Here is a 14205-nt window from a genome sequence, read left to right on the forward strand (position 1 = left end):
CCCTTTTTTTCTTCTGGGGTCTTTATTCTCCACTCTTTCCATCATTTATGTTCCCAACACTTTGCTTTCTAAAAGCTTCCCCTCTGTCCACTTAGACTTATGATCCTAAATATTCACTTTTGATCAGACTGAGCACAAGTACTATAACACTTTACCACACCTTGAGTGTTCCTCTTATCGCTGAATAAAGCTGTGCTAAAGTTTTAGTCAGTGTCTTATAAGACAGCAACTAAATGAGTTTCATTCAAGCTATTTAGGAAATGGAAAATTAAAACAGATAGAAAAAACTAAACACAGTTTGTAGACTTCTACAAAATGCACTGGTTAAATACTCTGGACTACTTGACATAAATTTCAATTTCCTGGTGTTTATTACCTTTAGTATGAATCATTTTCAACATTTGGCCACAATTCCTCAGTAGGAATGCCTATCTCCTCTTACAGTTCCTGAAAGTAGACAGTGGGAGACTTCCCTCCTGTAGAACCTGCTCCCAGTTTCAAACCTTGCCCACCTTGAAGAACAGACTTAAAACGTTCTTTTCTGATAAAGATAAGTTATTGTGGCTTATGTTATCATGACCTGTGTCTGTTGTTGTTGGATTGTTGCAAGATTGTTCCTACTACTCTCAAGGTATGCATTATGACCAGTTACTGCTGTCAGTAACTCTGTCTATTTAAATTTTCCAGAAAGTAGTCCTGTCTTGGAGAGTTTTTCCATCTTTTATTACACTTTTATTGTAATACGGATTGAACTGGTTCTGTCTAACAGCTCTGACTTCAAGCACAATTGGATTTAAACAGAACTGAATTGTTTGACATGGACATGTTTATATTGTAAAAAGTGTTGAGATTATATTTGTTCACCACATCAGAATTTCATAAACCTGTTTCATACTAAATTATTACCCTCTCTTATTGACCTGTCATAAATGACACCCTGCCATATTCAACATTTGTCTTTGACTTTCCTGACACACATGTGATTTAATTTGCGACGACCATAAACTCTCCATGTTTTATTAAATAAAACTTCCAACAAACTCTATGTTTTACATCTCTATTGGGAATAAACCTTTATCTAAACAAAAATAACTATAATTTACGCAATGGCTAGGTTGGTCATGTCAAAACCTCAAGCGTCTACAACTTTAACCTCATAATTACACCTTTAACACAAAGGGCCACGCGGCCTTTGTGGCGCACACTCAACTTTTTTGCATAAAATTCCTGTTTTTGCTTTGGATAGAGCAGAACATTTGTTTAAAACATCTTTGTGCATGATCGTTGTTATACATAGTTATGCTATTGTAGGTTTATGGCTGGCTTTAACTGCTTTTGCAGAAATAATTAATCACGCGGATGTAAAGAAGTAGAACAAAAATGATATTAGAAAACAATAACCTGAAGATACAAGCCCTCACTATGACCTTTAACGTCACTAGGTGCTTCTTTTGGATCAAAGCCGCCCCCTGCTGGTGATTTTGTTTAATTGTTTCCAAAATTGGTTTCACGTCAATCTGTTTTAATTATTAGGAAGCTTATATATAAAGTACACATGGGTTATTCGGGCTATTTTAGCTAACAACTACACTGCAGTTTGTTGCAAAAAAAAAAAAAAACAAACAAACAACAACACCCCCCCCCCCCCCCAACTATATTAACTGATGAAAAGGAAAAGATTTTTATTTATTTATAAATTGAAATAGTTAAATTACAGAAAATAGAGAGCATATATCTCTTAATGTCTGTATAAAAACGTTTTTTCGGGAGTAAGAAATGAATCTGGCCAAAACGTGATGCCTCTACTGCATTGCTAGATTTTTCCTTACAGCGGAAGTTGCGAGTCCTCTCCCAGTCTGAGCTTGCATGACTTCACCCAGCAATGGGAAGAAGTAGGTGGTTGATCATTTGGGAAAGCCCTCTTTTTCTTGGACTGCTGACGCGTACAAGAGTCTACGGGCTGCCCAGAAGTGAAGCAGCATTTTCATCTTCACCACATTCCACCATGTTACTTCATGTTTTAGTCTTAGCAGCCTTGACTTCCCGGGCTGAGTGTTACTTTGTTGAAGAAAAGTTCCCGGAGGAGTCCGGGATGCAGCCTCCCACCGTGGTGATCGCGATCATAGCCAGGAATGCGGCGCATTCCCTGCCGTACTACCTCGGAGCTCTGGAGAGACTCAACTACCCCAAAGACCGCATCTCTGTGTGGTGGGTGTCCTGCATGCTTTGCTCTCGACTCCTTAGTCAGGGATCAGCTTCTTATACTCCTTCAAAAGGTCAAAAACATTTAGATGAGTTGAGGAAAGGAGCAGTCCTGTTCCCCCTCTGAGCCTTTCTCCCAGCGCAGGGCTGCAGTCAGCTCCTGCTGTTTGGAGACAGTTTTAAATGCTCTGCTCTGATTTGTTTCGGCAGGCTAAAATAATAATTGGGCATGACTCAGTTGCTGTTTTAAAAATCTATAACCACCATCACTAACTAAACTTGGGTGTGTTTTATTTACAGAAAACTGAATTTTGCTTTCTGTAAAAGTAACAAGTAAAGTGCTTGCAGAAGTTTTGTCACGTTACACCAACAAATGTTAATGGATTTTATTAGGACTTTATGTACAGACCAACACAAAGTAGTGCGTGACTCTGAAATGGAAGAAATAGAAAGCATGTTTTTCAAAATCTCTTACAGGAAGAAAAAGAAAAACATTTAGAAAGTGTTCCATGCATCATTTGTACTCAGCCCACTTTACTCTCACACTCTTAAATAAACAACTCCACCAAGCACTCGACAGCTTCTAGGGAATAATGAGAAGAAAGATCACATGCAAAAGTGCAGTGGAAAACTTAATATTACATATAACACATTTTTCTCAATAAAATAAGTGTCAGCATCACGCTGTGCCAAGGCTTTTCTTCAGTAAGAACACGGAAGCTTATCAGATTTGATGGGATTATGCTAAAGTCCAGACAATCCTGGAAGAACACTTTTTAAGAGGCTGCAAAGGACTTGAAACTTTCACTTTCCAGCAGGACAACAACCCTAAACGCACGGTCACCACAACAATTGGATAGTTTAGGATAGAAGCTATACGTCTATGTCTGAATGGCCTAGTCAAAGTTTAGACAGAAATCCAACCAACCAATCCATTCAGACAGTATACATATGTAAAACATTATTTCATTTCTTTTATTCAAAGAAGTAACTTTTCTTTCCAGCTGCTGCTAAAATTATATGAAATATTGATAATTGCAGTTATAATATGCATATATCTAACATTTTTATGCTTATCTTGACTTTTATAGACATGAGTTAAAATATACTGTGTTTAGTTTTAGTTTTCATGTTCATATTTTGCATAATATAGATAGCCTTCAAATAAAACACTGACATGCCGAGGATATTAACCCTGTATTTTGAAATTTCATAAATATTTTGAAGCTAACATTTTTGAAAGCAAGGTAAAAACTGTTCATAAATAAAATAACCAGACAGGAGAATAATTTTTCTGGCAATAAAACAAAGCATTAGAAATTCTAATTTATAGAAAAGTGTCACACAAATGTTATATCGGAGCAGAGACGTTCTCCAAATTAAATCAATTAGGCGAATCATTTATAGTGGTGGGTTTTTGCTCTAAATTAATTTCCCTCATTAAGGGACACTGCTGAAAAAAGATTCTCGATATTAATGGTTTCTTTCACTCCTCCGCCCAGAGGTGGTGGAGTGGAGTAAATTATTTTTATAGCTTATAACAGATGTGACTGCTGATCTGATCTTCATACATTCTTAAAGTCCTGTCCAGATCCTTTCTGATTTCTCCTTGCTCCTCTCAGGGCCGCGACAGATCACAACTCAGACAACACCACAGCCATTCTGAGAGAGTGGCTCACTGTCATGCAGAGATTCTACCATTACGTTGAGTGGAGGCCAATGGACCAGCCGACGTAAGTCCACATTTATCTTTGTGTTAAACTTCCTGCAGGGCTGTGGTCCACGAGATCTACAGGTCACAGGTTAGTGTGAGTATATAAAAGAACAGGAGAGAACATTTATAACCAGATGTTGTTTTCATCTCAAAACTGCCTCTTAAGTTTTCACTCTCACTGAGATTGAATTATATGTCACACTGTAATCTGAAATAAAAAAAATATATATTTTCTTTTTGCGTGTTTCTGCTCATCTGCTGTTATGCAGATAACTCTATAATAAGGAGCAGCAACTTTTAATGTAGTAGTTCAGCTTCCAAGAAACCAAATGTTCTTCTGTTTTTTGTTTTGTCTTGGCTCCAGGAAAGTTTCACTCAAGCTTGTTAAAGGTCTTTTCAAAAAAAATGTACTTTGATCTATCTGCTTTTTCTAATCATTTTCAGCCCAGTTCTTGAAGCAAATATCCTCTGAATAATATATTAATATCTGCTCAGAATCACTTTAAAGCAATATCTAGAAAGTCTGGTTATTTGGAGGCAAACTGTAGGGAAATGAGTGACGACAAGATTTGTATTCAGTTACTCATTCTGACTAAACCCTATACTGAGATGTTCCGGTCATAAAACTGGCCTGGAGGATGGCTTATGGCTTACTCAGGGATAAAACTTTGTCTTGATTTTTTTCATTCTCAACACATAACATAAGGCAAAGTCCCTCATGTGGTTTTCACCCTCTTGAAATTCCCTTCACATGCCAGTTCAGAAGTTTACATACACTCATCCTGAGTATGGATGTCATGGTCATTTAAACATTTTTTTTTTTTAAGATTCATTTGCATTGTTCATTTAACAGGTGGAAATGACCTTGCTACACAGAAATTTTGTTGTTTTTATTGTCTTGGCATCCATTCTTGGATAATGAAAAACAAAAGTGCATTCATGAAGAAGCAAAGGGATTTTGTGGAACAGCATGTAAATAATGAAACATCTGTTCTAAATGGCACCTGTGTGTTGAGCTCAGTCGCTTAGGATTCACAGTGTTCAACTGGGTGAGGACTGGGTATGTTACTTCTACTGTGGCTCCACAATAACATGTTAATTTTCTAATATTTAAGGAATAATTTGCCATCTGGGAGTGCCCTCATGTGGTGAGATAATTAATAGCCAAATCAATCAGAAATAAGGCCATACCATCGCTGTTACTATGTGTTTCTTGCATCCTGAAGTGAGTGAAACATGAGCTGAACTATTTTTGGATAATTGCTGCAATATTTGTATCGGAGTTCTTTGTCAGCCTACGTTATTATTGAGGCGCACCAGCACCACCAGTGCCTGAGATTTCCTAAAATGTTCTTAGGTTCGAAAGCCTCACGTTGACTCCCAAACATACTACTTCTCATTGTGACCAAAAGTCAATTTTGGCTCATGTTATCATCAAACCTTTCTCCAGAAGACACATGGCTTGTGTGGACACCTTTAAGTGAAATTTGTGCTTGGAGGCTTCTTTCATAGTCAGCGCCCATGGTTATGGTTATAAACTTTGTTTCACTTTGGATAGTGACACTGGTATTCCAATTTATAATTACCTTAAGAGTTGGGTTGTTCCTGAACATCCTGACCAATTTTCCTTCATCTGAAGGTGACAATTTGGGTCTGATGGTTAAAACGTCAGACACACTTGGAAGTTCCAACCGGAAAACACTCCAAAGCGGTTTTGGGATAAAGGTTAAAATTAAACTTTGGAATGAGCCTGAATGAAATGTTTTTGAATGCTTATGGAATATGCTTAAGAGCCTTGCAGTGACCGAAAGCAATCTGATCTTAAAAACAAATGCTAAAATATGGCTTCAAACAGTGGTCAAATATCCATCCTGAATGATACTAGGAGATTAATAGTTTATTTAAAAAAAACAAACAAAAAAAAATCTTCTGCTCAAACTGAAACTGTCTAAGAGCTATATAGCCAAATATAATTTGTACCCTGTGTAGAGAAAATGATCAATGAAATACAATCTATGCACCTAATTCTTAAAAAAATTTAAGTCATTTGTTTCACAAAAACTATCATATGAGCCTCAATTTCTTTTGTTATTCAAACCCTTCTTGACTCCAAATAAGATTCTTAGCAGAACTGTGAATATGAGGAAAATGTGACCTTCAGTTTTACTAAATTTTTTTTCAATTTAGAAATTGTAATAAAAAGTGGGGTGTTAAAGGTCAACGTTTCATTTTACTTCTTGTAAGATTGGATTTGTGTTGGAAATGCATGTAGCTATCAGGATCACTCAGTTTAACTCAGTTATAGACCGGATGGGCTCTCAGAGAGCACATCGTCTTCTGAGACCCACATTTCTTTTAAGAAGGAGGAACCAATTCTGCTATAAAATGTAATGGTTTCCAGCTTGTGGATCACTATGCTAACAGTTCCATAAAATTCCAAAACAGAAATATGTCCAGGGATGACATCTGTCTCTTTTCTAGGTCTTATGCGGGGGAGTTTGGTCCAAAGCACTGGCCCAACAGCAGATATGAGTATGTGATGAAACTGAAGCAGGCAGCTCTCAACTTTGCCAGAAAACGCTGGGCTGACTACATATTGGTATTTTATTTAACCATATCTGTTTACAATATTGACTTCTCTCCATTTGCTTTGCTGCATTTATGTTTCTTTGCAGCTGATTCTTAACGCATTTAGAGTTAATTTAATTCACCACTGTTGTCTTTGTTTTCTGTGTTTCCTATTGGTCAGTATGCTGACACAGACAACATCCTCACCAACGCAGAAACCCTCAACCTGATGATTGCAGAGAACAAGTCGGTCATCGCTCCCATGTTAGACTCCCCGGGAGCGTATTCCAACTTTTGGTGCGGTATCACACCGCAGGTGCGGAAACGCTAAGAAAAAATTAAGACATTTCTCATAGTGGATGCATAATCTGGAAACAGTCATGTTTGATGCTCATTTTCATTGTAGTTATTTGTTTCTTTTAGGGTTATTATCGACGAACAGCGGAATACTTCCCGACACGTTACCGCCACAGACACGGCTGCTACCCCGTGCCGATGGTCCACAGCACCCTGCTGCTGGATCTGAGGAAGGAAGGCATGAAGAAACTGGCTTTCTACCCTCCTCATGAAGACTACTCATGGCCCTATGACGACATCATCGTTTTTGCATTTTCCTGCCGCGCTGCAGGTTTGTCACCTCAATACCGACAAAATGTTTGTCTTGGCTTCTTATAAAGACATTTATATTCTGGAAGTGGTGAATGCAGAGACTGCTCTAGATGTTTAGAAGTTCAGTTAAAGAATTACAGCTTTTGGCTACCAAGTTTCAAAAGACAAATTTAGTTGGAGAAGTTTCCCATGGGGTAAACTTTCCAGAAGATGCTGCTGTTTATGTTTAAATGTTCCAAAGAAAAGGAAGCGGCAAAACCAACATTTCCATGCTTATGTGGGGATCCGACGTTTCCATGACAAAAGATGAAATGATTGGATGAAGACTGGGCTGTATCAAACAAGCTCCAGTTGCTAAACACTTTCCCCACATATATTGTAAATACTCTTCCACAGAAGATGAAAGATTATAAGCCGATAAAAAAAACTTAGAGTGTTCATTTTTGCTTGTGTAGAGGTCCAGATGTACGTGTGCAACAAGGAGCGCTATGGCTACCTAAACGTTCCCGGCAAACCTCATTTCACGCTGGAGGACGATCGTCTCAACTTTGTCCATGTCCATCTGGAGTCACTGAGTAAGAAACCGAGCATCAGACTGTTATCTGACAAGTGCTTTACATCACTGAAACCTTTGTCTTATCAGCCACATTTGCATGATTTCTGCTGTTTTCTTGCATTTCCTCTTCAAACTCAAATCTGGTCTCTGTTTGGAAGTTGATGGGCCCACCATGTATCCTTCTCGATACGTTCACATGTTCCCAAAGCAGAGAGACCTGGTAGGGTTTGATGAGGTGAGACTTTTATGGTTTGAGTTTTTTTTCTGTTCAGAGAAAAACATTTGTAAACCTAATTTATTTGTGGCTTTTACTGCCAAAAGAAAATAATGACACAATGATAAGAGCATGAAGGAAAGTGAATTCTAACCTAATTTAATCCTGCAGTTCCTGAGAAGATGTCTTTAGATTCACAAAGTTTGAAAGCTTTTAGTTATTCCGCAGCGTGTGTGTAAGCTTTGGTCTGTCTGCAGATCTATCTGATTAACCTGCGACGCCGGCCTGACCGCAGAGACAGGATGCTGTACTCCCTAAACGAGCTGGAGGTTGACGTCAAAGTGGTAGATGCTATAGATGGAAAGTAAGCACACACTCAAAGTCTCCAGACAGATATTCATCAATAGAGTTGCTTAAGTGTCTTTATCATCAAATAAAAAAATATCCTAAATGCGAAAAGTAAGAATTAGAGAATGTCAGCATTTGAATGATTGGTAGTAAAACCATCCAGTTGCGGACTTTGGTGCTGCATGTGACAAACCTTGATAAATATGATCTTTTTTTGTTTGTTTTAAAGCCAATATATATTTGTTTCTCACTGTGTGTTCCTCCAGTGCACTGAACAGCAGCGACATTAAGTTCCTGGGTGTCGACTTGCTGCCGGGTTACTATGACCCGTTCTCTGGACGCACGCTGACCAAAGGAGAGGTGGGCTGCTTCCTCAGCCACTATTACATCTGGAAGGAGGTGAGAGAACTAGGCTACACAAAGATCTGGTGTAGTCACTCCCAACCTGGAGGGGCGCTAGAGAGTTTACAGGGGCACCCACGAGTTAGGGCTTATGGGGCCCACGAATATTTGAAATTTGCAGATACTTGAGACCCCTTCAAAACACCTAAAACTGCCTATTTTAATAGTTCACACAGCAAATATACCTTAATATGCATTAATACACACAGTGAAAACTGTGTGGGCAGTCTTCCTTTGTGCTGGGGGTTATGTCAATCCTCTCCAAGGAAGATGAATGGTGCTGCATGATTGGCTGCTTTGCAAATGCCAGTGAATAGTATGTCAGGTAGCATTGCACTGATGTATTCCAGCTTCCAAAGCTGTATTTTTTTTTTTTCGATTTTTGGTGTGTGAACTACATTTTTAGCCTGTCATCAATAAAAAAAAATGGAAAAAGAAAGCAAAAATGCAAAAACAGAGTTTGATTAAATTAATGTTTCACCTAGACATTTGAGCTTTAAGTAGTGGCTTGTTATTTTGAGATGCAAATCATATTACCTTTCCTTTTGATGTTACAGCAGATCTCTACCTATCTATGGTCCAGTATCCGTGGCTTTTTCTGTGGAATGACTCCAAATTATTTGTGGAAAATTCATCTATTTATAGATATTTTCATAATAATATATATAGCATATACAGTATACATATATTTTCTCTAGGTTGTGGACATGCAAATGGACAAAGCCCTGATCTTTGAGGATGACGTTCGCTTCGAGGCAAACTTCAAGCGACGAGTGCTCAGGTTAATGGAAGAGGTGGAGCAGGTGGAGCTGGACTGGGACTTAATGTGAGAAGTTTTTTTTTCTCCCTTGGTTTTGGTAAGGGATGGGAGGAGTCAAGGTAACAACAAATTCAGCTGTCTGAATGTGGTAAAGAGTGGGAAAAGGGGATAAAAAATACTTCGTTGATAGCTATTTGACTATTCAAAGTAAGCTGAATGTTCTCAGTGTAAATTCCTTATTGTGCGTCTTACTGGTGTTGGATTTCTTTGTCTCATGCAACCCAAAATCAGCCTGTTTCAATTTAAATCATACTGAGTGTGTCGGACCAAACGTCAGACATGGAATCAAAGCACTTTGAAAGCATCTGTTAGCGGGAGGAGGAACCATTACTAACTCTTTTGTGCATATTGTGTTGGTTAGACATGTGTAAAACATATGCAAGGAAGAAAATGAAGAGGAACAGAAGAAACTAAATCAAATTAGTTTTAGAAAACACTTTTTGACATTTTTCTTGGTCTTTCTAAGTTCGCTCCCTTTCTTTTTCCACAGATATCTTGGCAGGAAGCAAGTGAATCCTGGAAAGGAGGTGGCGGTGGAGAACGTTCGGAACCTGGTGGTGGCCGACTATTCGTACTGGACTCTGTCCTACGCCATCTCTCAGCAGGGAGCCCAGAAACTGCTCAATGCTGAGCCGCTCTCTAAGATGCTCCCTGTCGATGAATTCCTCCCCATCATGTATGACAAACATCCCAAGTAAGTATTTAGCATTGTTTTAATTCTAGATGTTCTCTTAGGAGAAACTATTTTTAATACAGCAGTTCTACAGAAACGTGAAAAAAAATATATATATATATCATTTCAACATGTTTGATTGGGATTTTATGTAACAGACCAACACAAAGTAGCACATAATTGGTATGTGAAGGGAAAATTCTGCATGGTTGTTTTACAAATAAAAAGTGTGGTGTTGATTTGTGTGATTTGTTTATAACTTAACACCTATCTTCGTAACTTTATCAGTGACCTATCTGTGGTGTTCCTGGGACTTCCTGATGCTGTTTATTCACTAATGTTCTCCAACCAACCTGAGACATTTGCATAGCATCAATATATGAACTATGTTTAAATTACACACTGAAAACCTATTAACTAATTTTCCAAAGACAGTTGCACTAGATTTGATTTAGCTGTATAAGAGGGCTGAATTCAAATACATACCACACTTTTTAAACTTTTATTTACAGAAAAAATGACTCCAAGTATGATTTTCCCCTAATTTCATAATAATGTTCTACAATTTGTTGGTTTATCACATGAAATCCAGATAAAATAACTTGATGTTTGTGCTTGGAATGTGGTAAAATGTAAAGAAAAAAAATTTAACTGTGCACACATTCATTGCCTTCAATAAATTCCAGTGTTGTATACTGGAATGCAATGTAAGAGATTTTTAAGACTCTACCCAAGTCTTAAAAATCTAAAAACGGGCCTCATAATTGCTCAACACATTCTTTAATTTACATGCCTGAGTTTCATATTTAGCTTTGTTTGGTGTGGGCCTTCCAGATTAAAGAGCCAGAGTAAAAACTGTGGCTATCCTTCAGTGTGCTCTAGTTTAAAAATAATTGCAGTAATGTTTAACTTTAGACTTGAAGGACATTTTTCTTTTTACGTTGTGCGTGTTTGTTGGTTGCACCCCAATCTCGATCTTATTTTTACATTAGCATGTTAGCTTCTCTTATTACAAAACTCAGAGCTCCTGACAAACCCACACGTTCACTGAAAAAAAAACACCCTTTATCATCAGACTGCAGAAATAACATGTTTCATGCTGCAGAATGTGTAAACCAGATGGGAGGTGGGAAGCATGCATGCACTCCATACTGTGTGGAAAGCTGGCAACCAGCCAGCCCACTTTCTCTGTTCTCTGTCTCTAACCTCTGAGAGGCTCATTTGATATGCTTGACTGCCCTGCTAAGATTACACAGCGTCTGCATCCCACGTTTGGTCCTTCTGTCTGACCTTCAGTGTGACTAAACGACATTTAAAATCAGAGTGAATCACAGCATCGCTTTTTTTTTTCTCTTTCTTTTTTTTTTTTTTTGATTAATATGAGAGTAAATATTTGTGGTAAAAAACAAACGACTGAAATCACACAAAAAAACTGTTTAAATATCTATACTTCCTTTTCTATTTACAGTGAGGACTACAAGTCCCATTTCCCCAACAGAAACCTGCAAGCCTTCAGCACACGCCCCCTTCTGGTACAGCCATGTCAATACGCCGGCGATCCTGAGTGGGTGAGTGACACAGAGACCTCCACGCTGTGGGATGATGACTCAGTAAGGACTGATTGGAGAGGCTCCCATAAAACACTGAAGGGGGCTGCGCCACCGCCTGAGATGCTGTCTGCCTCCTACAGGGACGAACTTTAGTGCCGGGACGCTGGGAGGTCAGAAAGACGGACGCTGAGGGGACAACATGATGTCAGACTTAATATCAGTCGGTTTGATGAGGCAGACATGCTCATTGTCCTAAGAGCTGGACTTTTTCCATTTTTATTGTTGTAGAGGGTGTGTGGTACTCCATGGATGATCTTGGGGGTTATTTATTGACTCACTCTGTAGCAGCATGCTTTAAATGTTATGCAGAAACTTGCACAACAAATTTCCTCAATCAATTTAGAGTTTTTAAAGTTTTTATTGTTACTTCTTCTTTGATGGGTGTGAAAGAAATTGTGTGTTTCATGTGTGCCTGTGGTGACTGTATATCCAGAAAACGGATCTCACAGCGTTTGTCTCTAAGTCTGTCAAAAGGTTGGAGGATGCCATTTCCTTTTTAGTGTAAACAATTTGTATTGTAATTTTTTAGGTATTTTTTTTTTATTCCAGTGGAGCTCTACATGGTAACAGTTTCCACAGTGAAAGCTTCGACATGTGATGGTTCAGAACTCGTATGAGTGATTCAAGATTGGATTCATCAAATATTGTGTTTTTACTCCCACATACTGAATGCTACAGAGAATTTTTAGGAAGTGCTTCTTAAAAAGGTAAAGTTTTGTTATTTACAGAGTCAAATTGGTAATTTAAACTTAACAAATCATGGGTTACCATAATTTTTAATATTTACAAAAAAAGAAAACATATTTTATTCTTAGAAATTGTTCAATTTTATTGTGATCTGGACTTATAGTGGTTATTATTTTAAATTAAATAAAACATCAGAATTATTTAAGGCAGCCAAGATTTTCTAAATATTTATTTTTTTAAAATTGATAACAAACATCGATACATGTTTCTTAACACTTCTGCTGAGGTTAGAAGTGTTTATTTTTTATGTTAAACAGACTTGATATGGGTTTAGGAACTACATAAAACATTTACAGTAGCATTTATGAGCCATTTGAATTACATAAATGAGTTTTGACTAAACTTCTACATTTATTTTCTACACCTAAACATGTGTAGGGACCTATTTTCTGTTTCAATTATTTCTGGTAATCAATAATTAGCAGAAATTATTATTAGTTTAATTTATTGAGTCTTTAATGATGAATCAAGACTTATTCTTCTGGCTGTGTTTTTTCTCTCCCTTATTCATGTTTTAATGTGGGGTGTATGGAACATTTATCATTTTAAAGTGACAAACAGGTCAAATAAAAATTATAATAAAAGAAGACTTCAACATTAATGTAGTTGATGAAGTTTTCATTCAGCTTCCCATGCTGCACAGGCCAGGATTTACCACAAGAGGGCATCATTTCTCAAGTATCAGATAGTCGTAGCAGTGGATGGAGTTCATGAGAAAGTACCGGGTTTGTAACTTTGTAACTTGGTTTGTGTTCTTGAATTATTGCAACTACAGTCTGTCTGTGGCTATTGTTTTAAGGAAAATGCATGAATTTGAAAAGGGCATTCTGTCAATCAGGTCATAAAGTTTAAAATAATGTATTTTATAGTGATGATTTTATGAGGTAAAAATAGTTCTATACAATATACATAATTAATTCCTCAACTTCACTGCTCCAGTTGATTACCAAACTACTAGAAATGTCTTCAGTTTCTAGAACTACTTATGTGTACATGCGCTGTGGTAAAACAAGTGATAATAAGTATGTCTCACTTTAAATCATTTCAAGGGGTCCACTAAAATAAAATTCATATCAGACAACAGCAACAATTCAAGTAATCCACACATGCAAAGAAAACAAAGCGAATTAGTCTTGGACACACGTACAGAAGTGTATTAAATACCTTGTGGAAAAGCCTTTTTTAATAGTGAAAGCTTCAGAATGTCTCCTGTGTGGAGAAACCAGTCACATGCATTGCTCAGCTGGAATTTTGACCCGTTCTTCTTCACAAGCCATTTTCAAATGCCAGAGATTGTGAGAGTCCTTTATATGCAGATATTTGGTTGTTGTCATGGATGTTTTAGTAGGTGGAAGTCAGGTGACTGACTTGGCCATTTCTAGCAGCTTTAATTGATTTCTTTTTAAGTGTAATCATGTTAACATGAAAATCAACTAATCTATTTTACTTAAAAAGAAAAAAAAACTTTATTTTTTTACCTTTAAAATCAGGGTGATACTCCTAAAGAGTTAATAGAGTCTTAGTAAACACATAATCAGATCAGATCTCTACACATGTTAAGCTCTCTGGTTCTTGTGACTTGATTTATCTCAAATCAGAATGAAAGAAGCCAAACTGAAGAGTGGTTCACAGTGTACAAACTTTACTCCTGGACTTGTTTACATGGCCATAGTACACAAGCTTATCGATCTATAACTTGTGTTAAAAAAGAAAAATATTATTCATGAGGAACCCAAAGGTTG

The 14205-nt window shown here is 37.4% G+C and overlaps 1 protein-coding gene across 1 annotated transcript; it reads left to right on the top strand.

Moving 5' to 3' along the window:
- Positions 1 to 1815: 1815 nt before the first annotated feature.
- cercam (cerebral endothelial cell adhesion molecule) lies at positions 1816 to 12268 on the top strand. Its single transcript, XM_028026245.1, has 12 exons — positions 1816 to 2208; positions 3825 to 3935; positions 6398 to 6515; positions 6666 to 6800; positions 6908 to 7112; positions 7549 to 7668; positions 7808 to 7884; positions 8121 to 8227; positions 8478 to 8610; positions 9312 to 9439; positions 9924 to 10127; positions 11575 to 12268. The coding sequence occupies exons 1-12, from the start codon at positions 1883 to 1885 to the stop codon at positions 11807 to 11809; spliced, it is 1899 nt and encodes a 632-aa protein (XP_027882046.1). The 5' UTR covers positions 1816 to 1882; the 3' UTR covers positions 11810 to 12268.
- The last annotated feature ends 1937 nt before the right edge of the window (positions 12269 to 14205 follow it).

Source organism: Xiphophorus couchianus, chromosome 8, assembly GCF_001444195.1.
Source record: "Xiphophorus couchianus chromosome 8, X_couchianus-1.0, whole genome shotgun sequence".
NCBI lineage: Eukaryota > Metazoa > Chordata > Actinopteri > Cyprinodontiformes > Poeciliidae > Xiphophorus > Xiphophorus couchianus.

Excerpts from the sequence above, each read along its gene's own strand:
- cercam (XM_028026245.1), top strand. The coding sequence starts at position 1,883 with ATGGGAAGAAGTAGGTGGTTGATCATTTGGGAAAGCCCTCTTTTTCTT. Across the intron at positions 2,209-3,824 it reads AAAGACCGCATCTCTGTGTG|GGCCGCGACAGATCACAACT; the intron begins GTGGGTGTCCTG and ends TGCTCCTCTCAG. Across the intron at positions 8,228-8,477 it reads GTAGATGCTATAGATGGAAA|TGCACTGAACAGCAGCGACA; the intron begins GTAAGCACACAC and ends GTGTTCCTCCAG.